Below are 16,839 nucleotides of genomic sequence, written 5' to 3' on the forward strand. Positions count from 1 at the left end.
TATCTGACAGCATGGGAACACAAGTGCGCGTGTGAAAACGTAACATCTGAAATTCTCGTGCCTCTCCGCTGGCAAATTATACCAAGACTAATCATTGAATCTGTGTGCATCTTTGCAAAGGATCACTGCATGTGGTGAGGGGAGAAGACAGTGCTCAACACGGCTGAACTGTTTACCCCAAAACAGACATCGCAGGTTTCTGTCCCCACCCCTCTATCCACACACGGCCTTCAAACTCTTTTATGACTGGGTGTGGCCTCAGAGCAATAGGAGTGGGGGTGGAATAAGGGAGGACAGAAACCTCACAGCAAGGATTTTAGTGGGGAGGGCAATCCCATAATTCAGGGACAATTGATGGAACCAAACAGATATGCCTAATATAATTGTAATTGTATCAACAAAAATCTATTGGTATTTGAGCAGTGGACATCATTATCCTGTTAGATTCTATTTAGCCCTAATTTGTAATAAATATGTATTTGTTCACAGATCATTGTTTTTAACAATGACATCTTACAAGTTTAAAATATAAACTTTAACAGGACACTTTTTTAAATGACACGTTTCTCATTCAGTGTTAATTACATAGGTCTTACCCCAGATATGGATTTGCGTTCTACAGTACCATTTGTCACTACAGAAGCATCCAGGGATAGCTGCCTGCTGCCTGGTGTGGCAGGGCTTTGAACTGGAGCCTTCTGGAGCCTCTGCTCCAGGGGAGGCCTGGGGTGCTGCTGGTTGAGGAGGATGGGGAGATGTTGGGGGGAGAGGTGAACCGGCTGCCCTGCCCTCCGACCTCTCCTAATCAGACGACCCTGGGGGGCCAGGTGCAGATCGTCACTGGCTTTCTGCTCTGAAGGTGCACTGATTGGCTTTATTAGAAGATAGGAGAGGGGTAAGCAAGGAGCTGAGGACCATTCTCTCTGGTGGAAAAAGCCCACATCATTTCAATCAAACTATTTAGAGAAATTGGTATTACCCAAGGTGGCTCTGGGTTAATTCGATTAATATGGTCACTTACACTTCATTTGAAATCAATTTATCTTGCATAAAGTCAAATGTTTTTCTGAAAATGAAATACCAGAACGATTCCTCAACACCTGAAGGTTAAATTATTATAACAAAACAGTATATCATAGTGTGTGGCCATTTTGGTGTTGACATTGGCCAAAATTTAACATGCGTTGGAGTTTGTTTGGGAACTATAGACATTCAAGTGCATCACGCAAACAAACCAAATGTGTTAGCAGATGCCATCTTGTGGTCACTTAGAAACAGTGCTTTGTGAACATACTAAGGAGCATTGAGCGAGCTGTGTATATCGACTACTACAGTATGAACATGCCATAGTAGAGCCAGAGCTCAGTCAATGACTTACACATCATTGCAAAATGTTTTCTCTCTATGGTCTAACTGCATATGACCTTAAAACGTAAAACACTGTACACAGCCCCCACCTCAAATTAACTTTCCATGACCAATCATTGTGCTATATTGAACAATGATAAATTGAAGACAATTGAAAACAATGAAGTGTGAGGATGTCATTTTTTAAAGTTGGAAAATATATTTATCTGTGTATATAAATTAACTTTCAATAGTAATTGACCGCAAAAAAAGTGCCTTGACAAAAGGCCAAATTGTGACAAAGGGCCAAACTTGAATTACTGCATACTCCACCAGTGAATTCAGCAGGCAGACTGAATTACAGACAGTGGATAACAGGGTACACCTGGGCGTCTTACAAGGAGGGGCAATTTCAGTCCTTGTGCATTCTTACCCTCTGTTTGTATGTATGTATGTCAGTTCAGTCTGCCCATCCATCCGTTCTCTCTCTCTCTCTCTCTCTCTCTGCAGACACTTAGCCGGTTTCGCTAGTCTCCAGGCAACAGCTGAGGTTTTGATGTCTAAATGTTTGTGCACTAAATGTCTCTTTAATTCAATTCTGTAATGCAGTGTTTGAAGATACGGATCAATGCCTGCTGCCTTTGATGGTCATCCTGGTACTCAGAGGCATGTCATTGTACCAATCCTGCACTACAGAGAACAACAAGGACCCCATCACATGATGCAGCCAACGTGGCCATGCAGATCCTTTCATTGTTGTCTCATCATAGAGGACTATGTGCTATTTCTGAATCACATCACATGAAGGATAAGTGTGCAACCATGTGGAGAACATTTTCTTCTTTGAGTACAACTCCTAAGGTACTGGAAGACCATTATACAGTAAGCATGAATCCTACCAACCCTACCCTGCACAGCCTGCATTAAGAGAAGAATAGACCAGGCACTATCTTTATTCACAGATCTTATCTCTTCATAATTACATAATTACTAGGCTGCCCTGGGGCGGCAGGGTAGCCTAGTGGTTAGAGTGTTGGACTAGTAACCAAAAGGTTGCAAGTTTAAATCCCCGGGCTGACAAGGTACAAATCTGTCATTCTGCCCCTGAACAGGCAGTTAACCCACTGTTCCTAGGCTGTCATTGAAAATAAGAATTTGTTCTTAACTGACTTGCCTAGTAAAATAAAATTGTTTTCTGCCAGATCAATACAAATAGCAAGGGAGAGAGTGGATGAGTTAATCAATTGTCTGTTTTGTAGTAACCTGACACAATGTAAATAGAATGAAGAACAGCTACAGCTATAGAGTTGTCTTTGAATTTGATTACCCCCCACAAAGGATAGGAACTTCTTGAAGAGGTAACGGGTAATCATTAAATAAGACACCTACATCCTGGTCAAAACATTGTTCATTGAAATAGTGTTTTTCTTTCACAGCATCGCATGTAAAACAGATAGATTAATCTAAACCGAGGAAAGATTATGGCATAACCGATTTCTAAAATGTGATTAAAACCAGATGGGAGTGCAGATTGTATGAGGCAGAGGGTTTTTACAGTATCACACAAAAGTATGTTTCATGTCCTACCATTTAAAAAAATAATATAACTTTAGTGTTGCACATCTCTTTAGCAACAAACAGGAATGATGTGTCTCTAAACGAGATATGTATTGCTGCATATTTGCCAATCCCTTGACCTGATTTAATTACAGAAAACCCCAAAACTCTTACCACACATAAATCAATATTTTCAATCTATAAGGAAAACACTGATTGCACACAGGGAAAATGGCGTAAGCAATCTTCAGCAAGAAATGTAACAAACCATCTATACAAAAGGAGTACAAGGTAAAGCCTTTACAACCATATACTACATAGAAAAAAGGAACTTCAATGAAGGACCAATTCAGTCTTTCAGATCATAATCCTTGGTGCCAATCAATAGATGCCAACATAAAGTGCCAACCCTGTAATAACTATGAACCACTTATCAATCGTATTACTCACTTCTTGCCTCACCTTTTGTGTGTGTGTGTCTGTGTGTGTTTTCTCAGCATCGTACACTACGGAGGCAAGAGAGTATCATGTCTGTTAGTCATGCGTAGAGGCTTATTTGATATAATGAATGGAGGGAGGGATGTAGAAGATGCGATGGGAGGGTAATTACTTTAATGGCTGCAAAAGCTTCTGTTCAAAACACCTTTGCGCACGATGGCTGATTATGGATGGTCATTTCAGCTTTCTGATGAAAACGCAGAGCTCTTAGTCCCTGGGCTTGACTGATAATAGCATGACCAGAAATGTGTCAGAACAATGAAGTACTGAAATACATTGTCACATCCTCCCCTGAAGGTCCAAGCCTTCAGTTCTGGGCTTCAATTCATGGAAATAGCGGTACTTGTTAAACGCACCACAAAAAGCAAGATGAAGACAACAGACTTAACAGAGGTTATACAGTATGATGTATAGAAAGATAGCAACTCAGTTCACAAGAGATATGACCAAGAGTAAAAACAGAAATATCAAGAAAACAAAGAACTGAGCTATGAGTATTTTCGACTTTATTCGAAGACTCAAACAAGATAACTCACTCATTTCTCCTCTCACTCATTTCTGTGCTCAATTAAGTCAGTTGACATGACACACTAAAAGCATCTTAACTAATCTTAAGTGTCTGTAAATTGAAATAAATTAATTCCAACTCCTAAAAAGAAGCAATTAAATAAAAGAAACATGCTATATAGTTCAAATCAGGCACAAAGAAATTCCACTGAAACTTCTATTGTAACCTTGTCATGCATTATGTGCTGTGCTTCACTGTACAGTAGTGTTGTTACTCAAAGGAAAAATGTGACCTTCCTATTTGCAGCTAAGCACTTAGCAAAACCATTCAGTCTGTGTGTGGTTAGCAAATTCATTCATGAATTGCATGTAGAGTACCTCTACTTCTTGGGAATACTGTAAGCTAAGTTCTCGTTGTAAAGCAGCCACTTTAACCAACATCCACAGTCCAATACAGTATTATTTGTCTATGAAATGGTACAATGCCAGGTGTAACAAAAGTTGAGTAAAATCAATCTATGTTAAAACCACCAAATCCTGATGGTATTTTAATGTAAACATGATTTATTGAACCTTTATTTAACTAGGCAAGTCAGTTAAGAACAAATTCTTATTAACACTGGCCAATCCTGGACGCCGCTGGGCCAATTGTGCGCCGCCCTACGGGACTCCCAATCACGGCTGGTTGTGATACAGCCTGGATTCAAACCAGGGTGTCTGTAGTGACGACTCTAGCCCTGAGATGCAGTGCCTTAGACCGCTGTGCCATTCAGCGGTCAGCATTTTACTGTGCTCTTCTATATTTCACTTGATGATATGGCACGGTAACAATACAGAGCATACAGGTTTCCATGGGAAGGAATACCACACGTTTGTTACAGCACATGGCCCATAATCAAACCCGCACTCAGACCACAACATAGAAAGAAATTATTACGACCTTCAAATTAAAGAACACAACGGAATCAATTTTGGTCAAACTCCCACACTATATTCTCAGCACTACTAGCTAGTTCTGTTGAATATAGTGTTTTATCGTTTGAATTCATACTCCGCTCTTGACATTTAAAAAAAAGAAACTGTACTGTAGTTGTAGTAAACACTGCACTGGAATATTACTTTGCAAACCTTTTTTTATGAATAGATTATAAACAAATAGTCAAAATTAGCCATACATCATGCTTTGCATAAGTAGAAAATATTTTAAAGAATCTAACAGCTTCAAATCATGTATCTAAAATACTTTCTTTGGTAAATGATGAGCCAAAATGCCACTACAGGTAGACTATATTTAAAGTACAATGACCAGTATTAAAATATATAAAAGTAGACAAAGCAAACAAAGGTAAACATATGCAGCGTGGCAGTATAGAAATGAATAGTGTGCGCTGTATGTGGTCCCACTGCTTTAAGCACAACAACCAAAAACCTTCTGAGTCAATTCAAAACTTCTGATTTCTTTCAAACGATGGAAGTCAATACTTTGATAAGCACAAACTCAGCTGTCATACATTCAGTACATCAATATTCTGATCCTTGAATACAAGTAGACTTCAAACGGTGTCGGCCCGGAATGACATGGGCAAGAACAATTCAACATGGCAATGACTCAACAATACGACGGCATAATCAATAACTCATTAAGTTAACCTTCAATAATACTGAAATATATCTGTCTTTTCATATCCAAACACTTTACAACATACTGTGCTGTACTTGTGTTTTAGTGAGCCTTCAGCAGGACAAAGCTAACACAGGTGTGCTCTCCCTATTAGCTGCATCGTGTTTGCCCTGAAATATACATCTAAACAGGGCATTTGCTTGATTGATACATCGATATAACTGAATGAACAGTGAAGTACCAGTCGTTATTCCACATTTCTGTATTTGGTGAAGAGGTTGTAGAGTACCCTCAGAGTAGACTTCAGGTCACAGTTCACAATATCTGCCAAAAGATCAGAAAAACCAAAAGGCAGACTTTAGTCTGAGAAACATTTACAAGAAAAACATCTAAATGACCCAGATTTAGAGCTGCGATGTACACGCTGTATGACACCTTCTTCAAACATCTCCTGTAATTGGAACCAGCTCCTGTTGCTAGCTACTGCATACGTAAGACACACCACCTATAAGATCTACATTAGCCCATTACATCCAGTGAGGCAAAACTGGCCTCATTCATCTATGCTATGAGGAAAGATGCATTATAAAAACAGATGTTGCCTGAGCCCCATGCCTCAATGAAGCTGTTATGATTGCAGTGAGCTTTAAGTAGGCCTATTGCTATAATTTGGCATGCAACCACCTTTAAATCAAAGCTAAAGGGGAACACTTAATGTTACAGCCCAATGCAGTCATCATGGGCCACTCACTGGTGCTTGACCGTACCATTAAAACTATTACAGGCCTCAGTTCAATTAACACAACGGTCACATGGTTATACCCAGGGGATAAAAGTAATCCCACATCAAATAGGGTGGCAGGTAGCCTAGCGGTTAAAAGCGTTGGGGCAGTAACTGAAAGGTTGCTGGTTCGAATCCCTAAGCTGATTAGGTGAAAAATCTTTTGATTTGCAATTGAGCAAAGCAGTGCCTGTAATTTGCTTTGGATAAGAGTGTCTGCTGAATGACTAAAATGGAAATATATGCACTCTCTCTCTGTTGTTATGATTAGAAGGCATGCTCTGACTATATATAGTGTTGAGTGAATACTGCTCCAAGGGAAAAACCTTGACACATTTTGTTTTTGTTTAATCCCGAAAGACAAAATGTTGAAATTCTGCTGTCACATAACTTTCTTTCAGAAACAATGTACGTGTACAAAATGAAGGCACTCACCCTCTGCCCGTGGCTTGGGTTTCTCCAGGCCTCCATCTTGCATCAGCTCAAAGGAGAAAGCCACATTGTGCACCTATATGGGAAAAGAGATCCAGCATCAGCCATGCCAGTCCAGTAAGCAGCTCACTGTAAACTATTTGTAAGAGATGAAAATGTCCGATTTACAATGTAGCCCACCTTTTGGTCAAAATGCTCTGGCGTTAGGAAGAAGTTGAAGAGAGGAACAAAGTAGCCCTCAAGCAGTCCCATCAGCAACACCAGGTACACACCATCAGCAAACTGCATGACAGGTAGAACAACATACTAATAATGACCATGTTCATCATCAAATCATAAGCAGGTATATTAATTAAATGGGAAACAAACCTGTGTGTCCAATTCAGACACCTCCAGGTTCAACTTGTTCAAGTGCTTGTTCACAAAGGTGATCAGAGTCTGCAAAAAGGGCAGGTATTCAGTCAATTTAAATGTTACACAAACAACGAATAACTTCTATTTTTCGAAATTAGGATGGAGACTTGCCTTTTTCACCACATTCAGCTTGTCTGGTGCATGGTCAAACAAAGTGTCAAACGCATCTCGTTCTGAAATTGAATAGAGGTTAAATGATTACAATAACAGAATGTTCATTTTAGTAATAAAACAGTAGTAATGTAATGGCAAACTAACTAAAATGAATGCATGGTAATATGACCCGTTTTATTTTATTAGAACAAAGTGAAAATGCTTACCATGTCTTCCTGATAGAGCCCTGCAAGAGAAGAGAACAAAGTATTTCAGCACTGGTATCGTACTGTGTAATCACAGCACTGTAGAAAGACATTAGACGAAACAGACAAGTTCAAATGAGAAGAAAAAATAAACTAGGACTTTGTTTAAACTGGAAAAAAGATGAACTGAATGCAGATGGTCTAATCAAGATGGCCAGGCAGAAAGACAAAGAGATTTGCGTTGTGGTTCTATCCCAGGAGCGGTCCGATCAAACGCTGTGTGGTGGGCCTTCCTGGTGGACATGTGCCCGGGAGGCAGTGGCTTGTCTTCACGGTCCAATCTTCCCCAGCAGAGACCTGCTTCAGCAGCTGCTGCCCCTCGCAGGACAACAGCCCAGGGCCCCCTCCCTCTTATCTCCAGACCTGATTTGCACCCGTTGGACCACTATTAATCAGCTGCAGCGCCATAAAGTAGTGGTGTGGCTGGCAGGAGCAGAACCCCCGAACCCCCCCACACACACACTAAATGTTCCCATCAGCATGGGGCTCCAACTGTCCATATCGGCCCCCCAAGGGGTTCCGCATTGTCTTTCTGCTTTAACGCGAGGCCAAGAGAGGCCGTTCCATTCCCCTAATCAGTCCCTCAATTGTTCCAACATCTTCAATGCCCAGTGGACTTATTTGCTGACTGATTTGTGAACAGATATTTACAGACATGTGATTTGCCCTATAATCACCTTGTTTTGAATGACCTTTCCAAGGCAGAGTACATGATTGCGTTCGGTTTTCGTCCCTCATACTTATACCTCCATTAATTAACATAATCTTCACGGCCAAGTTTCTAAGGCCTTCTTTCCTTAAACATTGGCATTCATTTTTCTTGCCTGCCTCTATAAACAAGTTTCAGACATTTTTTCTTCATACCCTGGAGGGTCTGATAAAGGCCTTGTGGAAGACAGGACATGTTGGGTAGTTTCATCCAGACATCTGTACATAGTTAGTTAAAAGGGATGACAGTGAAGACATACTCCGTGTTCCCTGTGATCTCTTCCTGAACCTGGCGAGACTGCAGGATCCCCTCCCGTTTCTGTGGGGAAAAACAGACAATTATGACATTTGACAGAAATGTTAGTTTTTTCAGGATTTCCCTTTTCATAGTACAAAATGTATCAGGAAAGGACTATACCTGTACAACCACAACTTGAATGGACACATGATCAGGTAGGCGGATGGGGGCGCGGCAGTGCTGAGACAGCGCCACCAATAAATGGAGAATGGCCACGATGCTTTTAGCATGGACAGCTAGGGGAGAACATAGGAAGGGAAAGAGGGAAGGAATGAGAGGAATGTTTTAGTACATCCACCGGCATTGTCATTTAACAGATTATGCACACACTGGTGCACTGGAGCAGGCTTAAGATAAGAAGAAATGCCATTTATTTTCACAATTATCAAGATAGGTTAAACAAAGGTCAAAAACAAAACAATGAATTCAGTGTCCTGTACAAACTGAACTTGTGTCTTTGGGGAAGAAGTAATGTGACTGTTAGAAAACTGTTACGACCAATTCCAATCTTGTTGTCTGTAATGTCAAAGCGATTCAAGTGACTGATACAACGAGCTGCAATTGACAACTTCTTGAAAGATAGAATTCCAAAATAAATGTGAAATATGATAATTTACCACAAAAAAATATTACATTTACTATTTAGAGAACCTGTATGGGAGGATATGAGTGAAAAACAAAGGGACTAGCTGTCCTTTGATCACAGTCAAAAACAATCCTATTGATTTCCTCAAGGGCTTTTAGATAATCTACAAAGGATAAAAAGAACATTTAACTGTAATTTAAGAGAATTAGAGGGTTACAATTCACCAAAGAATAATAAACCAATGTGAAAAGAAACATGGCTTCAGCATACCCTTAAAAAAATCTAATTGAAAAAGGAAACAAGACTGAGTACCGTGACCTCCCACCACTTGAGACAGGGATTACTTCTATGGTCATAATGTCAGAGGGACAGCACGGTGCAGATTAGTCCAATGTGAACATTCTCTGTGCCTCTCTGTCACCCAACAAAATGACCAAACAAGCACGGTAAAAAATAACATTATCTTATTACATCACCTTTACGCACACCAATGGCATAATAATAATTGTGATCAACACATTCCAAAAAAACATGAACAAATTCATAGAATAGCAGGAATTCAAATGAAACAGCGCTCTGTGAAACATGTCACCTACAGTCAATGGTCCATTTGATGTTTCTGATTGAGACCTTCAGAGTGTCGTTGATCTTCTCCAGAACTGTCTGCAACTTCTGCTTCTGGGCTATCTCAGACTGGGTCACCTCAGCCACATTCAGCCGCTCACCCTCCAGCTTCTCTGTAACACAAAAAGAAATAAACATGTTTTATTGTCAAATACAACGAGAGCACAGGGAGGACCATCAAATCCAATTGGAATCCGACAAATTCCAGAGAATAATGTGCTGCATTGCAAGCATAGAAGGAGGGATTTGTACCAAATAGTTTCTGCAGAACCTGCCCATCGTAGAGGTCTTCAGCCAGGTCTTTGACAATGATTCTCTCCCCCACCAGCACATCATTGATCCAGTCTATGAGTACCTGCATACAAAACATTATATGGAATTTAACAGGCACATACAAACTGTACATTCACAAGGCCCATAATATCGCTTTTCAATGCTTTGATTGTGACATACGGCAGTCATTTTATATCTCACACCTTCATCAGTTCTTGCAGTTTGGGGTCATTTCTGGAGTTAGGGTCAACCATGGTGCGGACCTCATTCTCCTCTAGAACCACACACACGTTTAGAATATAGACAATGAGAGAGAGAGTACAAGAGAGTGAGAAAGTGAGAGAGTATGTGTGTGTGTGTGTGTGTGTGTGTGTGTGTGTGTGTGTGTGTGTGTGTGTGTGTGTGTGTGTGTGTGCGCGTGTGTGTGTGTGTGTATGTGTGTGCATGCGATACACTACAGGAGTGGAGATGGAGGCCTTACCCAGCATGGTGTCCTCTGGGTCCAGCTCAAAGGGGATGGGGCTGAGCGGCAGGTTGATGGCATTCATCCCCTCCTCCTGGAGCTCAGACACTGCAGAAGCAGAGAAGTGGAGACCTTTAGTGGCCTGACTCAATGTGTGACAGGCTAATTATTATACAACTGTCCTGACACCTCCATTGAGTTAATAGTCGTGAAAAAATATGTCCACCCAATTTAGGGCTCTTTTCTTCAGGTTAAGCTCTGCTCTTCATGCCAGGTTGTTAGTATTATGGCACATTGATCTTACCAGAAAGAGTTGGCTCACAACGCATGTCTCTAATTATAACCTAGTCTTTGGTCACGTTCGGGTTAGCCAGGAGAGAGAGAGCTCAGTCTAGCTTTGATTAATAAGATGAAGTGCCTCATTGTAGCCAGTGATAATACTACATGGGAGACTCCCAGAACGAGCCAATCACAATATTACAGTAAATTGGAGGAGATGTGAGAGAGTGATTGTCTATTCACTAAGCAGTCAAGGTCAGTTGCTCTGATAGCTCAGACCATGCCCTCTTTGAAAAAACCCTTTCTCTCTGAGACACATCGCCCCACACAGGACAAGGCCATCCTCTCCATCCAGTTGCTAGGCGTTCATAGATCTAGGCTCGGTCTCACGCTGCTGTCCTGAGCATCCGCCGCCTTCCCTGATCATTTCACTTACCTCGCCTGGCATCGTGCAAATTGGCACATGTGGGGAATTCACACAGGTGATGTGACAACCTGACCACTGTCTGGCCATGGTGCCAGCCCTGCTAGTTCCTGTCCGGACCAGTTGATATTTCAGTAAGATCACTATAGCACTGATGCAGAGCTGCATAACATAACGTGATAAAGGCCTGCAGAACAAACTACGCTAGGTTTTTTTTCAGTTTCCTCCCAAACAGAGAAAGTGCCCCCTGGAGATGTCAACATCCTGTTAGTAATCAACACCAAGATCTCCCTCTGCTGTTCAACCTAACCCACAGAGACAGAGATCACCTTCCTCCTTCCTCGCACTAAAAGAGCTGCATCCATTTGGTTCTTCAACAGATTGTTGAACCAACGCAAAAGCATCATCTGGATAATGTAAACCTCTCTGTCTGTCTCTTTCTCTCTGATCTGAAAGGACTGCTCCTCAGTTCACAGGCAGAGACACAACATGGTTTACAATAACGCTCTTATGATTGAAATACTGTATGTTTCTGGCATGGCATCGAAGAGGCCCTCCATGGAACAGACCCCTACAGGACCAGGTTGGACGGTATTTGTTCAGGATTTTGGTGAATGGGGCCCAGCTGCAGACTCACTTTTACATGCCCCTCAGGAGTATATATAAGGCATGTCTGTATCAAAAGGTACGCTTCAAATGTAATGAATGAAAATGGGTCAAAGTGTCTTCCAAGAAACAATATAAACAATAATAGTGCTTCAGACATTTAATCATACTTGATGCTTGCTCATTGGGGCGGCAGGGTAGCCTAGTGGTTAGAGCTGGACTAGTAACCGAAAGGTTGCAAGTTCGAATCCCCGACCTGACAAGGTACAAATCTGCCCCTGAACAGGCAGTTAACCCACTGTTCCTAGGCCGTCATTGAAAATAAGAATTTGTTCTTAACTGACTTGCCTAGTAAAATAAAGGTAAAATAAATAAAAATTACCAAAAAGAATAAACGAAAACTCAAGTGCTTGTCTAATTAATACTTAATAATTGAAGGTACGATTTAAATCAAATGTGAAACTATGAAAGCCTTAGCGGTCTGTGGTTGTGCTGGAGAGAGAATGGGATTTTTTCCTCATTCCTTGATGAACACATCTGTAATAGAATATCAGCAGTCTCTTATCCTTACATGGCAGTAGCTCAGCCATGGGTACTGTAAACACAGACACACTGCCTTCTCCCGCTATGGATTGGACAGACACAACGTAATACAACTCAAACAGATGCTGTCCCCCCTCACCAAAAACAAAATCATCCAAATTGTTATCACAGTTATTTGATGAAAGATGCAGACATCAAACATGAAGAGGGTATTTCAGTCACCATTCCCGTTGACGTATAACCAAATGACGTCATGGAAATAGACACACCTAGCAATTACCAGCGGGCCTATACTATTACCGCATTCAAAACAACTGGGAACTCGGATATCTCCGATTTCACTCTTCAGTGCTTTCAAGACAACTGCGAACTCCGGAAAAAACGAGCTCCAACTGAGAATGTTTTTTTTAACGGTCATCCAACTCGAATTCAAAGTCGGGAACTCGTGCATCTTTCTAGAGCCCCGACTTTCCGACATGAAGATCACAGACGTCATGATTTTTTTCTCCGAGTTCCCATTTATCTTGAAAGCAGCATATAGCAAAGTTTCTTAGCTTGTTTTCAAGCAAAAACTGTCATTAATCCATTCAACAAATTGTTTAATTCTAAGAAAAAAAACGTTGGAATGTGGCTATTTATAGCATAATGTAGCCTACTGTTCAACAGGAATCGTATTTTAGTTCTAATCCTTTTTTAGCTTTCGTTATGTCAATTGTTTTATATAGATGCCTTAATAATAATCAAAATATAGCCCAATGCACGAACCTTCTTTTGCCTTTTTTCTTCTGGCCAAAGTTCCCCCAAGTTTTCCGAGGAAAGAGTCATCTTTTTTTCTTGAAGGTGGTGATTTTGGAGTCGGGGATTTGGGAGAAGAAGGTGATTTCTGTGGCGAAGAAGCCATTTCCAGTTTATTACTGGGTATTCAAGCTATTGAGACTGTTGTAGCCTATCATATAAATACAACTTTCTGCTTGTCAAAGTTTACGGAATAGCCAACGACGGAACCGGAATTCCAAGTATTTGCGCAGCCATCTGACGTCTCACTGTTATTTGATTCCCGTACCCGTCCCTGTCCCACCCACTTTTCCTGGGATATGGGAAAAATAAGGTAGCCAATGTCCAGCTATTGGGAATAAGTATAGTAAAGCAAGAGCCGATAATGTAAAATAATCAGAGGGGTTTCGATTCTAGTCATAGGAAAATTAAGTCCAGCGAAATTATCAAACATATTTTTCCTTTGTTTTTCTGCTACCCAGATGTATTTACTTCCAGCAATATAATTATCCATCAGTTTTCTTTTACTTATGCTAAACATGCGTTTTCATGGGGCTAGAACAAGGCCAATATAGAAAATAACACCAATGATATACAGCACACTTGTTCTGCAGTCCTAACAAGGAGTGTAACAAACTTGTTCAAGGATCCCCCCCTCCCATCCTTAGTAAGACAAGGTAGCTGACTCAATCAGTGTTGAGCCAGATCAATACATGATTGCTTATTTAACACAGACAGGATCACTCAAATGACTTCCTTGCATTGTTGCCTCATTCTGCTAATGTTCTGGTGAACTTGGTCTAGCTAGCACAGCTGACCAGGCAAGTGGTGAGAGCTGTTAGCAAATCAATGACATTCAAGCCTCTACTTGACAACACAGGCCTATTGCTGACACATTATTTACCTCCTACATTTTGGGATGTAATCAAATATGCAGATGATAATAAATACATTTTTGTGTGTTGTTTTTACAATAATAGTAACATACTCTTGCTGTCTAGTTTTAGGAAAAATGTTGGGTTAACAAAAGGCCTATTCACAGTGCAGCCCTTTTGCCATCTCTTTTTATACAATTATGTGAACAACGCCATGTAAACAAAATGCACAATGGCTCTGGACTTGCCCTGGGCTGTCATTAGAGGAGACAGTACTGTTGGACTATCTGTGGCATGGCCCTGGTGCAGACAGTGAGGAGCCCCTCTGGTCAGGACGTCTGGGGCCACTTCACCCAAGAGCTCTACCATTGAGTTTGACCCATCTGACCAAGCTTACAAATGCATTTCTCACTAGACTGACGTTCTGTTATTTGACAAGAGATGGACAGCTATGCTCATAGCAGCTTGTTTTAAGGCAGGCTTTAAGAATGACATAATCAAATTGACTGATATTAGCACCCAACTGATATGACTAAGAGCATGCTTACCAACTTATAGGTTTGTCTTCTGCCATCAGGAGTCATACAGCCAAAGGAATAGAGTCCTACATACAGTATTTCACCTGAAACATGGTTTATAATTAACACATGTAGATATTACTCTTCTGAGATACATTTACTGTAACAATGTGGGGTTTTTGCCGATGGGAACATTTGTCTTGTTCCATTTAAGGGAATGATTTGGAAAGTGCTAAGATAATGAAATTGTGCTTTTTTAAATGTATCCTCTCCGCAGCTTTCTATTTTCATTGCCGCTTACAGCTTCTGTAATTTCACTGCAATTTCAGCCTCAGATTGCTATTCTTTTTTTAAATGCTAATCATTGTTATTATATAACCTGTATGAATGATAAGGGCATTTACATGAAAATATGAAATGCTCCCAGAGTCAATTCACAGTCACATTGCAGTCCACGGGGATGAGCAGAGCGGACAGGCAGATACAACAATGAACAGTGACCTCTGCAGTGGATTCAATTTTACACCAGCATTCTACCAATGCCACTTGCTCTGCCATACTCAGTTCTGTGAAAGACAGTGAGGGGTAAGAGCAGGGCCACTTCACATATGTTTTGTGTGACTGAAACCTCATATCGGTCTTTGCTCTACTGTTAGAGATACATTTCTGAAATCTCATTCAACATGTCCCTGCAGCTTCTGTTGTGTTGATCACATGCAGAGGTGTCGAATGTAACTTGAGACTAGACACAATTAATGAGAAAGATCTGTGATAGGGCTTGTGTGATTATTTGTCAGTGCATGTGTTCCCCCATGGCCGTGTCAGCACTTAGATTTTCCCATGTGCTGGAGGATCCTGCTGTGGGGTGAGGCATGAGGAGCATGTTAGAGAGGAGTGGAAGCGCTGAGCCCACAGCCCTCCTCCTTACACCTCCACATCCCCTCGACCTCAGCATCCGGCCTCCTCTGTGCCTCCTAAACTCCCAACTGTGGTCATCTCCACAGACACAAAGAATAACAAAGAACACAACTCTAAAATGCTCCCTTTCCTCTCACTGGAGTCCCCCCTCTCTATCCACCATCCAGGGCCATGCACCCTGTCACCCTACACCACGGACTACTGTCTCATCTGAGACGTTAGGTCATGAGTGCGGCTCGCAGGTGGATTCCCAGAATACGCTGATCATAACGTACTGAATTAACAACATGCATCTTGACTGATGCACTGCTGTTATTTCAGAACAGGGCCCAGGTTAAGGACTGTCAAGTTCACAGGCAGAGGGATCCTCAGATGCAGCAGTGACACACACAAACACATGTGCACACGTCAAAACAGACTTGAGTTATCACTGTGATAGTTGACTTGCCCTTCATAACTGGTCTCAGCTAACCCCATCTCCTACCAATTCCATCCCCAGGCATTAAATGCTGTGTCCATGACACACAAGTAATCCAATGCCAAAGAGATCTGCACGGTGCAGTTTGGTTGGGCTAAATGCTTTTAAATGGCATCTCTGTTTTCTTTAATTGCGTAAGCAAGGAGTGTGTGCCGAGTCTAAATGACTTTGCATGATTTTTTCTCAGCTGGTAATTTAATTTAATATCACTAGCCAGTTAATAAGCAGATAACCCTTATGTACTATGTAGCGTCTGGTACCTCCACTTGCCTAGGCATGTTCCATGTTAAATAACTGACGTCAAGAGGTGAGGTTATACAAAATCTATATAATAAATTAATAGAAGCGGTTATCACAACTGATAGCTAGCTATTCAGCAGGTTCCTAAAATAGAACCTGAAGTCTTTAATTTCCTTCAACTGATAGATTTTTTTAGAATCTGTGTCAGTAATGGTCACATGTTGGATCTGACAGGTTGGCACTCGGTCACATTGTTTGTCAGACTGAGATGTGACCGAAGGTTGTGGTATTCAGAGCACCTTAACCTTTCCATTAGGAAGATATGCAGTCTGTCCTGGCCTGTTTGTCACCAAGCTGCCTTATCTTGCAATAGAGAGGTGAGCCATATAATGGGAGCCAAACACTGGGGATCAAACAGACCCTCCCTTGAGCAATACGATTATTCAGGAAAGATTTCATCCTGTTGTAAATTACATTAAGCATGGAGCAGCCAGTGTGGTCTGATAGGAGAGATATCAAATCAGCCGCCGTGCATATTGGGAGATCAACATAAACCTGCCGGAAGCTGATGGATTAACTGGTTCAGTGAGCTGAACAAGTGAGAAAGTTGGAAAGAAAGTGTTTCTGATTCTATTGGTATGCTGTAGGCCTTGGTTCTTTTAAACATGTTTATGCTGGCCAATGCCTGAACCCACATATTAGACAATTACATAGAG

The 16,839-nt window shown here is 41.2% G+C and overlaps 1 protein-coding gene across 1 annotated transcript; it reads right to left on the reverse strand.

The window, feature by feature from the left end:
* Positions 1-3,494: 3,494 nt before the first annotated feature.
* On the reverse strand, positions 3,495-13,396 carry LOC139384954 (alpha-parvin). The gene is made up of 13 exons (XM_071129900.1): positions 13,086-13,396; positions 10,487-10,576; positions 10,209-10,279; positions 9,985-10,087; positions 9,705-9,845; positions 8,643-8,758; positions 8,485-8,543; positions 7,478-7,497; positions 7,269-7,330; positions 7,113-7,181; positions 6,924-7,025; positions 6,747-6,819; positions 3,495-5,854 (listed from the first exon to the last, which is right to left on the reverse strand). Exons 1-13 carry the CDS (start codon positions 13,219-13,221, stop codon positions 5,778-5,780), a joined length of 1,119 nt encoding a protein of 372 aa, XP_070986001.1. The 5' UTR covers positions 13,222-13,396; the 3' UTR covers positions 3,495-5,777.
* Between the last annotated feature and the right edge of the window lie 3,443 nt (positions 13,397-16,839).

This window comes from Oncorhynchus clarkii, chromosome 26 (genome assembly GCF_045791955.1).
Source record: "Oncorhynchus clarkii lewisi isolate Uvic-CL-2024 chromosome 26, UVic_Ocla_1.0, whole genome shotgun sequence".
NCBI classification, from domain to species: domain Eukaryota; kingdom Metazoa; phylum Chordata; class Actinopteri; order Salmoniformes; family Salmonidae; genus Oncorhynchus; species Oncorhynchus clarkii.